The 15,502-nt window shown below is 37.6% G+C and overlaps 2 protein-coding genes across 2 annotated transcripts in view; one reads left to right on the top strand and one right to left on the bottom strand.

Moving 5' to 3' along the window:
- COX8 (Cytochrome c oxidase subunit 8) overlaps positions 1-15,502 on the bottom strand; it is a 324,402-nt gene that overhangs the window by 46,537 nt on the left and 262,363 nt on the right. The gene's annotated exons all lie outside the window — the stretch shown is intronic.
- LOC111517604 (vascular non-inflammatory molecule 3) overlaps positions 1-15,502 on the top strand; it is a 30,842-nt gene that overhangs the window by 1,305 nt on the left and 14,035 nt on the right. Inside the window, exons 2-5 of the mRNA XM_074181305.1 lie at positions 663-703; positions 795-917; positions 6,961-7,092; positions 11,087-11,220. Coding sequence (XP_074037406.1) covers positions 663-703; positions 795-917; positions 6,961-7,092; positions 11,087-11,220 — 430 coding nt within the window. The remainder of the gene's footprint in view (positions 1-662; positions 704-794; positions 918-6,960; positions 7,093-11,086; positions 11,221-15,502) is intronic.

Genomic DNA, 15,502 nt, shown 5'->3' with positions numbered 1-15,502 from the left:
GTTCTCGTGTTCCTGAACGAAGTGTCTCTCTGTCTCTATGACGCTCGAGTAAATCCCCATTTTGCATCTTTCCTGTGTCTGCGACTGAAAACACCAGAACCGGAAGGTGTTTTTGATCCATCTGTGAACCAGCAACTATCTGCTCTTAATATTTCTTTCTCCCGGAGGATCCAGTCCTCTCTACTCGGGAACACTACTGCAGGTGTAAGGCAGTTCGTAGTTGATAGTTGGAGGTGAAATCTCAGAGGTCATTCTTTGATCCGCATTTTTCACAGAAGGCATGCGATTTATGGGCATTCCAAATTGGCAGGGAATATGCAAGAATACTATGGGTACCCTGTTTTCAGGAGACTTGGAAGAAATGGGAATGTCAAAAGACATGCTTTCAAATAGAAAACATGTTTATTTTGGATTCACAATAAAGTTCATTTGATTTTTGAAAATATTGCTGAAGCAAATACATGAAGTTGTTTCGAAAAGCTATCGGTTGAGATATGCAGAGTCCTCAAATGATAAGAATGAAATGCTAACAGTATCGTTTGCTTCGTTATTTTCAATGTTATCAGTCAATACACTCATTGAAACATATTTTCACATTTTTCTTCACATACGTTTGTTATGGTGATCATACTTGTTGATAAACAAACCTTGGTTTTTTCCAGGTATATTTACCGTCTGCGCGTCCAGTGCCGTACTAGCCGAGGTGAGACTTTTTTTGGTTTTTTTTTTCAGCGTTTACTTTTTTGTTGTTAATTCAAAATGAAAATCAATCAAACTATGCATATCTTTTTTAGAGTTACAGGGCTGGTGTGGCCCTATATAAGGTGGTTCTTGCCAAGCCTGGTGCAACTCCACAAGAACTGATAGAGTCGAATCTGAATCAGTATGTGAAGTTGATAGACTCAGTGAAAAACAAGGTAAAATTATTTTTTTTTTTTCGAAATTGATTCGCGTTATTTCACATCATTATTGAGGAAGTGAACGGATTATTGGATTCAAAAATGAAATATTTACAGGTTGGCTTATTAGAAAAAAAAATTATGACATTTTCGCTTAAACGGAAGCACCAAAAATTTTATGTGATCTATACATAAATATATCAAATTTGATAAGAAATTGCTGTGTATACAACGAATTTTTCCCAACCCCACCAGCAAAATGAAAGCCGAGGGATTAGTTACTACTATAATATATTAATTTTCTTACTTAGCTATCCAAAGATTGGCTGAATGCTTATGCCCGTTAGGGTATGCACAAACAAAAATAAATTTTGGTAATTATAAAGATAATAATGGGAATTATTCTACTTTGGACCAAGATCCTTGATCTTCCACCATATCCACCATGTATAGGAATATTCAATACAAATGAAAGGAAACACCACCTCAATAATATTGTGCTTTTTGTTTTCTACTATTATTTTTTCTGTCTTCACGGCCCGAAACTTCCCAACTTTTCCAAGTCGATTAAACAGCGAAAAGTTGGGAATTTTGCAAAATTGTCACTTCAAAGTTTGTGGACTGTTCAACTGTTCTCTTACTTGGGAGAAATTAAACTTTTTTGAAGTTTTCAAAAAACTTAGAATTTCAAAGTATGGGATCTCCAAGTTATGCATGTTGGGAAATCCCAACCTTGTCCTGGTTCTTTCCCTTTCCTTATTACCTCTCCCTTTCTTTTCTCTCATTTTAATTTTTTCAATTTTTATTCATTTTTTACTATTATTTTTTTCTATCTTCACTTCCCAACTTCTTCCCAACTTTTTCTCAAGTCGAAAAAGCAGGGGAGGGGAGGCTCCCCCCATTACCCTCAAAGGCGACGGCCCTGCATCACCCCACCTGGTGGTTGATATTAAGTGCACTTAGACTTTTGGCATAAATTCGTTTCCTGGCTGCAGCACCAAACCTTTTTTTAGGTTCAGTTATTGGATCAGGAGTTGGAGGGTTGAGAAGCTCTCTCTCTCCTGATCTAAATTTACAGGGACGTCAGTTGGAGTCGTAAGCTCGACATCCGACATCTGAAAACTCCACGACAAATATCGTTTTGCTCTGGTGGTCGAGAAGGACTACATCAGGCTTATTAGCTTGTATGAGCCTGAGGTTCGGGAACGAATAGTTCCAATAAATTCGGCACTTCTCGTTCCCCACAACAGATTCAATATCCCCCGGAGCGTAGGGCAACACCGGTGTCTCGTCAATACCGAAAGAGTGGCGTAGATGGTAATATAGCACTCTTAGGGCTGCGTTATGTCGATGGATATAGGCCGAGACCGCATATGCTGGACATGCTGATAGCAAGTGCATTAGGGTCTCGGGCGCCTCGCGGCAGGCCCTGAACCTTGTGTCAGGAGCCAAGGTCTCCAATGTTATTGAAGAAGACGCCATGCATTGGCTCATCCTTGTGTCTCCGCAGAAGTAAGGTGACCTCTGCGGCTTTTATCTGAGCTTTTTGCTGAACGGGTTCCAACTCGGTGATAGAGGTGTGGTCACCTCGTTCAGAGTCGAAAACTATACCGAGTTCATCAGCTGCTCGGGCAGCTGCCCTAAAGAGAAATGCTCCAATTCCTGCTCTCTCATGGTCACGGACCATGCAGAGAAGGGGATCCGAACTCCTGACGACTTTACAGGCTGTATCCAGTACCATTCTGTCATGTAGACACTACATGACAGAATGGCAATAGTGAGATGCAGAAGAGAAGGGGAGTGAGGGAATCACCCTGAAATAACCCCTTCTGAAAGTGATCCATTCTGTTTGTACTCTTTCTTTACCAGATATTATGGTGAAGCGAGTTCGTCAAAGTGGTATCAGTTGTTCAATACATCTCACTATTTTGTCGGGTACCGCAAGGCATCTGAGCAAATGCAAGATGAGTTCATGCGATCCAGGCCATAGAGAGGAAACGCTTATATTGTATCGAGTCCTACGTTACACATATATCGATGAGCAGGTTCTCTTTACATCCAGCGACTCCTCTCTTCGACCCTCTCTGCTCAACTGCGGCAAGTATTCGTGTGTATGAGATGCTTGTAAACAACTTATAACATGGATTCAAGCACGTTATCGGTCTGTAATTCTTAGGAATCGACAAATCTCCGCTTTTGGGGATAAGAACGGTCCGCCCCTCGACAAACCCATCTGGAATCGGCTGCTCTCCGTCCTGCAATGAGTTGAAAACTCTGGCCAGATGACGGTGGGTGTTTGGTAGTTTTTTTCACCAATAAGTGTTCAGCCCATCTGGGCCTGGAGCAGCAAAGTTCTTGGAACCCACAAGGGCTCTTCGAACGTCATCCGGGGCTAGGACTAGAGTGTCTAAGTTGAGTGGCTGCGGGTGTTCATAGATATCCTTCCAGACGGATTCCACCTGATCAGCGGTGGGCGGATTATCCACAACACGTGGAGGCTCTTGGGATAAGCGAGAAGGTTTCTCGCGGAACCTAAGGTTTTCCGCGATACTTTTCGCTCGCCTCACTAGTGACTTCTTAGCAGCCACTAGCATTCGTATCCTATCAAGGCAGTGCTGTTTGGTGGTCAGCAGCACGCCTTGACTTAAAGTGTGATGGATACGTTGTAGATTGGCGGCTATTCGCCGCACTGCAGGCGTGTAGGGCCTGTTGGCCGCCCTGTAATCAATCACACATTGGATACGAGACGCTTGTTGACTCGCCGACATGATCTTAACCTCCATCTTGTGTACACGCCGTTCAATCTTCCGAACCGCAAGGCCGGGGTTTCGTCACTCCGATTCGGAAAGCGATTGGACAACGTTATACACGGCGGTGTTGATTTGCCAGATGTCAGCCTCTTCTGTTAGAACACTGTGAACCTCCGCATCCAAACAAGCCAGTTCTTGTGGCTTCAGTGGCTTAATTCTGTGGAGCGCCCTGCGTGTTCTGATTGTCGTCTCCATTGGTGGTATGATGCGAGTCTCCTCTCCAGCCGTGCCAACAGGTGGTAGAACTGTCACTTCTACGACTTCGTTAGCAGGCTGGGGAGGAGCTATATAGCCCTGCCGCCGAAGATAGGATACGTAGTCCCTAAGATTTTGGGCGGAAAAGGCGGCATGCTACGGATGTGTTTCACACCACAGAGCATGCAATCTCGCCATGTACCCTCTTCGTGAGGGCTCACTACTCTCGTAGCAATGCAAAAGGCTATCTCTTAGCTTATGCGTCCACTCAAAGCGTCTGTTGTCATTGCCAGGGTTGTCATCAGTAAGCAAATCATCGTTATGGGCTCCAGCACCTTGTCTCTGACCCCCCCGAGCGGGTCGATTGTGTGGGCTCCTTCCTCGATTGCTAGGAACCAAGTGTTGTGTCCAACGGATGGTTAGCTTAGTGAGCCCATATATTCAGAGGGGCTCTGAACAACTGAATATATCAAGTTTCATTTGAATTTTTTCAGTATCTAATAGGGAATAATTTTTTATCAATATGTTTAGTGAAGTTCATTTCTACAAGCGTTTGAAAAATTCATCGGTTACATTTATAATTCGTTTTTCAATATTGATAAAATTGAAAAATTTGATCGCGATTTTTGTGATCAAAAATACTATTCTCAACGCTCTGTATCTGAGTTTTATGGGATTGTGTACTTTCCGAATTTAACGTGATTCGGTTTCTATGATAAATGAAAAATTATATCTTCCCAGGATTTCCTGTTGATAACAGAATTATTACTGAGCGATTACGTGGGTATTATTTCTTTAACAGGTATTTTGTTCGAAGAATCGTTGAACTAACGAATACAGGCGATAAATGCTAATAATAAAAAAACATATTTATTCAAACTGCATGATTCAGAAGGTCAGGTTCCCGTGTGAACCCTCCTAGTAAAAAAAAAAAGGTAAAATTCATTCCACTGAACGTTGTTTCAGAAGTGTCTGCCATTTGTCTTTTCCAGCCGGTTAGTATTGTGCTATTTTGAACAGTATACGAGGTCAATTGAAAAATTGAGTGAATTTTCATTTTTATAAAAACATATTTATTCATTCATCAATTTCTATCTTGTTGCCTTCAAAGTAGCCCCTCTAAGATATAATACACTTGTGCCAGCGTTTTTTCCAATCTTCGGATCAGTTCTGATTTGTACTTTTTGATATGTCCTCGAACTCTCTTACCGATTCGATTTTTATCTCCTCAATCGTCACAAAACGCCGTACTTTCATGTGTCTCTTGAATCTTGGTTACAGGAAAAAATCTCAGGGGGCCAAATCTGGTGAATACGGTGACTGATATATGATCACAGTGTTGTTTTTGTCTAAGAAATTTCGAATTGGGGTGAAAGTAACCAGGTTCAATTCAATGCCACAAAAACCCAGGCATCAGTTTCCTTAGATAAATAAATAAATAAATAATAATAATAAGCGTCTTTATTATTTTCACATTCAAAAGAATACAATAAATATTGGAAATCAGGGTTCATATATGGAAATGATGGGCAAAGTTTATTTTCTGTTGTGTAAACACGACAGAAAATATTCTTCCACTCAACCTCAACAAACCTGTGTCATAATACAAGAAAAAAAAAAGAACATAGGTATTTTGCTAAAAACTAAAAATGAAAAAAAATCATTCTTATAAAATTTGAGATTCAAGAAGACGTTCTTTGTAAAATTGTCTGAATTTGTGAGCATTTTGTGTTCTTATAATATTCAGAACCGGATTGCATAGAGAATAGATTTGGCAGCAAAATGACCGTCTAAACTTTAGACGGTCATCTGTACCTCCCTTTAGACTCTAAAGGGAGGTACAGATTACGTACATCTGTACGGTAAGTTATTTTCTTATGTGAGTAAGAGGGAACTTGTTTTATAATTATTTTATAGTAGAGAACAACAGCATGATGTTTTCTTCTATTACCCATATTCAACCACCCGATTTCTTTCAATGAGTTTTGCAGTTTCTGTATCTTTTTCTTATAGAGTGTTGTTAAATTAGGGCCGTACACAGTAAAAATAAAAATCTCAAAGTGAAGAAAATTATCTCGATTTAAAGAAATCTTGCTCTCTTGCTCTTGCTATATTCATGAAGAAATATTTTTTTAAACTGTTGAATTTGAATCATCATTTCAAATGGACTGAATAAACTCTTCTTTTAAGTAAAAAAAATTCCACCAAGATTGTGCATACATTTCAATAGAAATCATCACATTAGCTCAAGAGAAGTGAATATGCATTCTTTAGTCTGAGCAAAATTAATCTCGAAGCAAAACTGTTTTGGGTTTTGAAAGAATGATATGTTTACTTGGAACATTATTTAAATGTCTCCGTATGAGGAATTGATTGTTTTCCTTTGAAGAGAAGCATTTTTCATTGAAACGCTTCTATTTATATAAATCAAAGAAACTGATTTACTTCATCAAAGATGAACGTATGCTTCTGTTTATAAACTGTCCCTTTCATTTGGATGTATTTAGTTACTTGAATCCAAAGTATCTCATCTGTAATATGAACAGCTATAAGTGGTAAGGAAAGAAACTAAATAATACATTACATATTATGATTGGTTTATTTGAAGCAATTGCAAATCATAAATATTATCCTGAAAAAGCATGTGATAAAAAATAAAACGTAATAGAGAACTGAATTTTCTTTGCTAATCTTTGCTCAAATATCATATTCCAACCGCACATTTTTGAGAGATCATACAGTTATACAAATAACATAAATAAATATTCAATAAGAAAACATATATATAAAAGGGACATATTCTTGACAAATTGCAAATTAACAAACAGAATGAAATGGAAGCCTATAAACAACATTACAACTCAGACCCTGTATAAAATGTTTCGTTAAAAAAAATGTAACTCATGATCATACAGACATACTTAAAGGAATATGATTCGCTATTCAAATAACAGCATTCACGTTTTTTTTGGAAATTCATTTTTCATCTCTAGTGATTAACGACTTGAATTTTCTCGTGAATGTACGAATTTCTTCAAATTAGTTAACTTTTACAGGTAGACATTGTGGTATTTCCTGAATATGGTTTGACCACTCTCACACCCATAACATCACTGAAAGAACATCTGAAGACTTACAGTACAATTGTTGAAGCAGTTGGTACACAAATATGCAATCAGAGTAGCACGGTGAGTAGAATTTTAAAAATAAATGAGTTACTGAAAAGAGCTAAAAAGTTATCGACCTAAGAGCAGGCCACGTTTAAAAATCATACTTTTTTTTCCCAAATTTTGATTGATTTTTTTATTGGGGAGGTACCTCTGTGAGTGTTCTTGTGTGATATTCTGGAAAAATTCGAATGAACTGATGGATGTAGCCGTTACAACGTGGTAGGAAATCACCATGAACTTCCTATGTTTTTTACCACTTGTATTTATAACTAATGTTACTGCAGTTTCGTTCTACAGTGCATTTCTTTAATGCCCCCCCCCTTTTTTATTTTTTGAACGGGTCAACTCACAAAATTGAAATTTGAGATAATGAAATTAATGCACGAATACTTCATTTTGAAGTGAAATTGACAAATGAAATTTTCAAGATGGCGACTGGGCGCCATCTGGAAAAAAACATGGAAAGGGGGGTCTTGTGACACATCATTTTCAAGCTCCTGATGAATACTTTACAACCCTAGAATATGAAGTCAATATCTCCACCTACTACAAAATGGCGGAACATTTAATAATTTCCTGAAGACAAACACATTAATATAGATTTTTCCAGAAATATTCCTTTTTATCTTCTGCCATATGGCAATTCCAACAACCCGATAAGGTTTGTTAAGTTATTTTTTGTTTATAAAGACGACAAAAAATGTCAGTACGGCAATGAACATCATTGTTCAGTTAGAATATTCTCATGTAGTTTTCGGTTTTACTAGTACACACATCGGAAAAGTCTAGGGATATTTTTATAACATACTAAATATCATAAAAATAAATGCATGAGGTCGTTTAATTTCGATTAAACTGGTACATTCGACCACCCTGTAGATTTCTATGGGTTGAACAAAGCCTGCAAAAACGGTAACTAATCTTTTATCAAGTTTTTTACAAACTGTAGGTTTTCGGCTAAAATGAATAATCTGAAAGTGTCGAGTTTGTACATTCTATGCAGTTCTTGCTCAGCAATTAAACTGGAAATATTGTGCTTTAACATGGAACGCCATCACTTACCATTGGCTGAGATGAATAGAGCTGTAGGGCTTCTTCAAGGTGGCATGCGACAAAATGATGTAGCTCTTTGTTTGGGGGCCTCCCAAAGTGTTATCAGTCGATTGTGGCGGCGTTTCCGTGAAACTGGCAGTCCAGCCGAACAACATCCAGGGCGAGGACACGCTACAACTGCAGTTCAAGACCGATTTTTGGTCTTAACCGCAAGAAGACAACCGACAATCACAGCACCTGAGTTGGTTAACGTGTTGCAGCAGACGCACCAGGTAACCATTGGTCGTGATACTGTCAGAAATCGACTGCATGAAGCAGATCTCCACAACAGAAGGCCACTTAGATGTCCACCTTTGTCGAGAGGCCATCGCGGTAGAATATTAGAGCGGTGTCAAGAACATCAAAACTGGGATGCAAATGATGGGACCACAGTTTTGTTTACAGACGAATCCAGATTTGGATTTCATCCAGATTCTCGTCGAGTAAGACTGTGGAGACGACCTGGAAATAATGAACGTTTGAGACACGTCCAGGAAGTCCACACATACAGAGGTGGTACAGTAATGCTATGGGGCGGATCATGATCGGCGGCAGAACCGATCTCGTTTTTCCAAATCGCTCCCTCACAGCTCGACAGTACCTCGACACCATTCTTCTAACTATCGTCCGTCCGTTTGCTGGTGCTGTTGGTGAAAACTTCCACCTAATGCACGATAATGCTCGTCCACATGTCGCGCGTCTAGTGACTGACTGGCTCACCAACGAAGGAGTTGATGTATTGCCATGGCCAGCACAATCACCAGACCTGAATCCCATCGAGCATGTATGGGACATGCTTCAACGAAGAATTACTCCGCATATGGGGAACATTCACACAACGTTTCAATTGAGAGAGCTTTTAATCGTTGAATGGGCAAATGTACCTCAACAAGACATTGACAATCTCATTTTGCCGATGCACGATAGATGTAGGGCCGTAATAAACCAGCGTGGAGGCCATACTTTGTACTGATTCCAATTTTTTTTTGTATTATGATTTTTTTTCGGGGAGTCAAAGAAGAGCCATATTTTTTTAAATTTTGCTTATATGCGCACTCAATATTTTTGACCATTTAATAAATTTTGTTGTAAGTTACATTCGTTTAATAATCACCCGTCAACTTTTTTTTCCCTAAAGCGATCTAAAAAAAAATTATTGCCATTTTTAAAAATATCCCTAGACTTTTCCGATGTGTGTAGAAAGGTAGCACGTCAACAATCTCTAAAATGGTCAATTCTCGTCTATTGGAAGAAAGAATTGAAGCGATTTTTATTCACGGTGCGACGCGTAACTTTCACGAGACTGAAAAAAATTTTCAATGAACGTTTTCCGAATCGTGCTATCTGTAGAAACTATTTGAGGGAACTTTTATCCAAATTCACAACAACCGGTAATGTACATAACAAAAAGCCTTCAGCTCATCCGTCCGGGAAGAACAGCAAGTGCAAACAGGGCCGTAGCGAAAAGAAATACCAGGGGGGGACGGAATCCAAATTTTCCCAACCCCACCAGCAGAATTTCCCAACTTTCGAAAAAATGAAAGCCGAGGGATTAGTTACTACTATAATTTATTAATTTTCTTACTTAGCTATCCAAAAATTGGCAGAATGCTTATGCCCGTTAGGTTATGCACAAACAAAAATGAATTTTGGTTATTGAAGTTTTCAAACAACTCAGACTTTCAAAGTATGGGATCTCCAAGTTATGCATGTTGGGAAATCCCAACCTTCTTCCGGTTCTTTCCCTTTTCTTATTACCTCTCCCTTTCTTTTCTCTCATTTTTATTTTTTTAATTTTCATTAATTATTTTACTATTATTTTTTTCTATCTTCACGGCCGAAAATTTACCAACTTTTTCCCAAGTCGAAAAAGCAGGAGGGGAGGCTCCTCCCATCCGCCCCATGGCGACGGCCCTGAGTGCAAATAATTGGTGACTAGGTAGTAAATCCTGAACAGTCTACTTATTCCGTCGTGAATGTTTGTGAGGTGTCTCCTTCTACTGTGTGGAGACTTTTGAAGAGGAATAGGTATCATCCATAAAAAATTAAAATGGTACGCCAATTAACTGAAGATGACCCTGATCGAAGAACAGAATTCTGCGAAATCATGACGGAAACCATTGCAAGGCATCCTATCTATCTCCACAATATTTGTTTTAGTGACGAATTTGCATTTTTTTAACGGCAATGCTCACAGATAAAATTACCGTTATTGGAGTGACACCAACCCTCGAGGTCCTACAGAATGGCCAGCCTGCTCGCCAGATTTGACACCATTGGACTTTTTTATGGGGCTATTTGAAGCGAAAGGTGTACGAAACTGAACCTGCTTCAATATTGTATATACGGTAGAGAATAATAAATATTTTTAGAGATATTGACGTTACTGTGTTCATATGTCAAGAAGTCCATGGCAACAATTTCGAGCATCTTCTGAACTGACCTTAAGCTTATTACCTCATATTATGTAGTTAAATGTCAATGTATTCAGGCAATTATCAAAAGTCCCGTCATTTTGTAGTAGTTGAAGATATTGACATTATATTCTAGAGTTGTGAAGCATTTGTCAGGAGCTTCAAAAAGATGTGTCAGAAGACCCCCCCTTTCTATTTAATTTTTTTCCCAGATGACTCCTAGTCGCCATCTTGAATGTTTCATCTGTCAATTTCACTTCAAAATAAAGTATTCATGCATTAATTTTATTATCCCAAATTTCAATTTTTTGTGTTGACCCGTTCAAAAAATAAAAGGGGGGGGGGACATTAAAGAAAAGCACTGTATAAGGACATCTTCAAACAAATACAAGTGGTATAAATACATAGAAAGTTTTATTTCTCATTTTTCATTATGGTATCCAACCACCTAGGCTACATCTGTCAATTCACATACAAATTTACTGACATGCATATTTATTTTTCAGAGAATCCTGCCGAGACTGGCATGCGCAGCGAAAGCAAATAATCAATATGTCATTGTCAACTTGCTGGAAAACGACAACAATGATTATTATATTACAAATGTTGGTTTGGATCCTAGCGGGTCAATTTGTTTGAGGTAACCCTTTTTTACAGGATATAGTCCATTAGTCCGATAAGATTGCGCTGACGTCATATATGATGAAAAAGTATGACCAACTGTTCAACGCAAATTCCTAAGGCGATAATTAGTCATTTTCGAAGGCTTGCGGTTGTTTCTTTAAAATTTTGAGCGGAAGTGTTCACATCAAAACGCCCACAAAACAAAAACGCATCGCACCTTGGAACAACAATGTTCAGAAAACAAAGAGAACTATCGTTTCTTAACAAAGACATATGTTTATTTATCTACAGCGCTTTATTCAATCTTTGAAACACTTTTCAATCTCGATCTTTAGGATAGACTTAGCTATTTCAGCGATGCGCTTTTAACGTCATCTTCGCTTGTTAAATGACAGCCCTTCGGGGTTCTTTGCTATTCTTCAGTCACATGGAGCCATGTCTGGCGAATATAGGGCTGAGGTCTCGTCAAAATATTGGTTTTGGCCAAAAACTCACGAAAAAGCAATAAGTTGTGAGCAGGTGCATTATTACCAATGACTATCCATGTCTAACTTTAACAATCAGATTATTTGTATATTGTAGCGTGAAAATCGTAGTACTTCACATAAAGAATAAATTCATTCACATTATTGAATAGAAGATTTGGCACCAAAATTGGTACGAAAAGAAACAAAACCTACGACAATGATGAAAACGATAATAAACGTGTGACAGAATTAGTTACTAATCAAATTCCCGACAAGAATTTTTGTCGAGAGAAGAGGCTGAAGAGCGTGAAGGAGCTTGAGAGCTAAATCAGATTTTAAGTTCGCAACATGCCCAAAATTTCCTAAAAATTGTCACAGCATGGGCCAACCGATATGCCGACATCCTCGGCAACTTATTTAATAATGAATCGACGATTTTCAGGTCATTATTGTCCCCCAAATATGAGTTGCAGTCCTCGTGGTTCTGGTTTCCTTACAGTGAAAGAGCTTCATGAAGCAAGAGCAGAATCAATCCCTTTACGAAACCCTTCATCACTTGGAAGGATCGATTACAGCTTGAGAAGTGGTTCTTATGCAGATTCTGCGAAACATGTTGCAAAAAAAATTAGATTATACAATTTAGGAAACACTTGCTACATGAAAAGTATTTCACAATTGTTGTTCATGACAAAGAATTTCAAGAATGAGGTTTTAATGATGAACGAGAGCGTTTCCTACTCATTCACCAAACTCAAACACATGTTCATGCAGCTGCAGTTTCGTAAGAATGTATCATATTTCCCTCCAACCGATCTTCTGGAGTCTTTGAAGTCCACTAGATACTCGTTAGGACAACAAGATGATTTTCACTAGTTCGGACTTCCATTGTCTATTATATAAAATGATTTGAAATCCCTGAAACAAGTAAAAAAGAATAATTAAAAAAGAATAGTTGAAAATAACAATTATATTAAGCAACAATAAACCTGAAATGAAATGATAGTAAAATAACCTACAAGTAAAAATATAATAATTGAATAAATAAAAATTAAAGGAATGCAAAAAGAAAATAATAAAAATAAAAAAGTGAAGAGATTCCAAGTCACGTTAGTTCACGACGTTTCGATTGTTGGTATCTACAATCGTCTTCGGGTGATGACAGTCATCACGTTAGTTCACGACGTTTCGATTGTTGGTATCTACAATCGTCTTCGGGTGATGACAGTCATCACCCGAAGACGATTGTAGATACCAACAATCGAAACGTCGTGAACTAACGTGACTTGGAATCTCTTCACTTTTTTATTTTTATTATTTTCTTTTTGCATTCCTTTAATTTTTATTTATTCAATTATTATATTTTTACTTGTAGGTTATTTTACTATCATTTCATTTCAGGTTTATTGTTGCTTAATATAATTGTTACTTTCAACTATTCTTTTTTAATTATTCTTTTTTACTTGTTTCAGGGATTTCAAATCATTTTATATAATAGACAATGGAAGTCCGAACTAGTGAAATTCATCACGAAACATTGTCAATCACCTTCAAACAAACAAGATGATTGTTGCGAATTCTTGGGGTTATTGTTGAATACTCTTCGTGAGCAAAACAATAGCAGAATCAATACTCCTGACCGTTCTGGATTGAATGATTCCGTACAGTCTATCTCGTCTTGTGTTTGTAAATCTTTTGCTGGAAAAATCCTCACTAGTTTACCTTGTAGTATAAATATTCAAGAGGTAGCAAAAACGTATGTGAATTTCAGGAACTTCAACTAGCGTTTCCTAATATGACTAATAACCAGTCCGTGCAAAGCTTATTGTTGAATCATCTGAAAATGGAACTTTTAACAGGTGATGATCGACCGTATTCCCAAACATGCGTCAAACTAACTGACCGTTATAAGAAAACAAGTATAGCTGAGGCACCAGTCAATCTAATAATAACACTGATGATCTTCAAACATGACTCAACCTCTGATGGAGGCACCAAACTCTTACGAACGTTCGAAATAGATGAATACTTCAATCTAGCAGATCACTATTATAATCTTCATGCAGTCATTGTTCACTGTGGTTCTGGCGTTCTGGTTATTATTACGCCTTGGTCAAAGACGAAGCGGACTGGCTTAAGTTTGACGATAGTCGTGTCACTAAGTTTTCTGGCGAAGTATTGAATTTTTTGGATCCTCTGGAGACACCCTACATTTTGTTTTATGAGAGAGAGGACAGAGGCAGATCAAGATCTTCAGATGATGTGGTGTTGCAGGTTTTTCCGGATTTTCCTGCAGCTGAAAAAGCAAATGCGCCACTTGAATCAATGAAGTCGCCCCGGAGCGCCAATTAATTTTTTCTGTTGTTTTATAATTTCATGATTTGTATTTTGGAAGTGTTATAACACACATATACGTACAGAAAATACTTTTCATCGGTTGAACAGATAGTGGAAGGTTGTTTCTAATTCGGACATTGGACTATACTATCATAATTGAATAGAATAGAATAGAATAGAATAGAATAGAAATTTATTCATCATTAAAAGATTTTATACATGTGGTACATACAGTATAAAACTTTATCAGACTAGTCAGAACCGAACATAAAGCAATTGTGCTTATCTATAGTTAGTGTATATATACATGTTATTAGAAGTTAAGTAGACATAATAAAAAGATGCAAGAACAGTGACAGATAATATATGCAAAGAGCTTAAATTAGTTAAAATTGTGAAATCTATTTTTTTTTTAATTATTTGTACAAGTAAAATAAAGTAACTATACAATAATAGCTAGAGTTGAAGAAATTCTTCAGTACTATAAAATGCATTTTTGGTGAGGTAATCAAGTAAAGCATTTTGGAATTCAGTGAAATTACATGTGTTTCCAAATAGCTGAAGTGCTTTATTATAGCAGATGATAACTTGATAACTTGAGGATCCCTGAAGAAGAGCCAGTCGAGAGTAGGGTAGTCGCAGTTCATTACATCCGAGTGTGATGTTTATGTATCGTGTTATTTTTAATGTAGCTTGATTCATTTTTCTTGATATTCATTGTTATGATTAATATATACAGTGAAAGCAATGTTAAGAGTGCCAGTTCAGTGAAGGTATTTCTACAGGATTCTCTGTGACGTAGACCTGCCATACATCTTATTATCCTTTTTTGCATAGTGAATACCTTTGTCATATGGGCGGAATTTCCCCAAAAGGCCAGCCCATAAGACATTGCAGACTGTATGAGTGCAAACAAAATATGTCAGTTTGAGTACCTGCAATGAAACAGTTCCCCATAACAGTCTCATTACAAAACACAAGCTACTCATTTTTGAGGTAAGATTTTCTGCATGTAGTTCCCAAGTCAGTTTTTGGTCAATTGTAAGTCCTAAGTATTTAATATGACTGATCTGCTCTATAGATTTATGATCGATTCTTATGAGGGGATTGTAATCATATGTAGTATTTTTTTGTTGGAAGAGCATGAAGACTATTTTGTTTATATTAACTTGTAAACCATTATTTTTACACCAGTGTGAGAATTCTTCTGCAGTTTTATTTGCAACTTCTATCGAGAGTGGAAGGTTGTTTTTTGCTACTATTAGGCTTGTATCATCTGCATATGCTCTAGTTTTATTTGGTAACAAAGATGCAAGTATTATATCACTCATAAAGATGATGAAAAATAACGGGGCTAGTGTTGATCCTTGTGGGACCCCCATTTTAACAAGGGCAGGTTCTGATTTTACCGAATCAATAACTACTACCTGCATCCTGTTTTTTAGATATGAGGCAACCCAGTCATTGGCTATCCCCCTAATCCCTATTCGGTTAAGT

This window comes from Leptinotarsa decemlineata, unplaced genomic scaffold (genome assembly GCF_025532065.1).
Source record: "Leptinotarsa decemlineata unplaced genomic scaffold, Ldec_3_MD MMD2_tig00026307_RagTag_RagTag, whole genome shotgun sequence".
Lineage (NCBI taxonomy): Eukaryota > Metazoa > Arthropoda > Insecta > Coleoptera > Chrysomelidae > Leptinotarsa > Leptinotarsa decemlineata.
The sequence above is the reverse complement of the archived record's forward strand: the minus strand, read 5'-3'. Positions and strand labels throughout refer to the sequence as shown.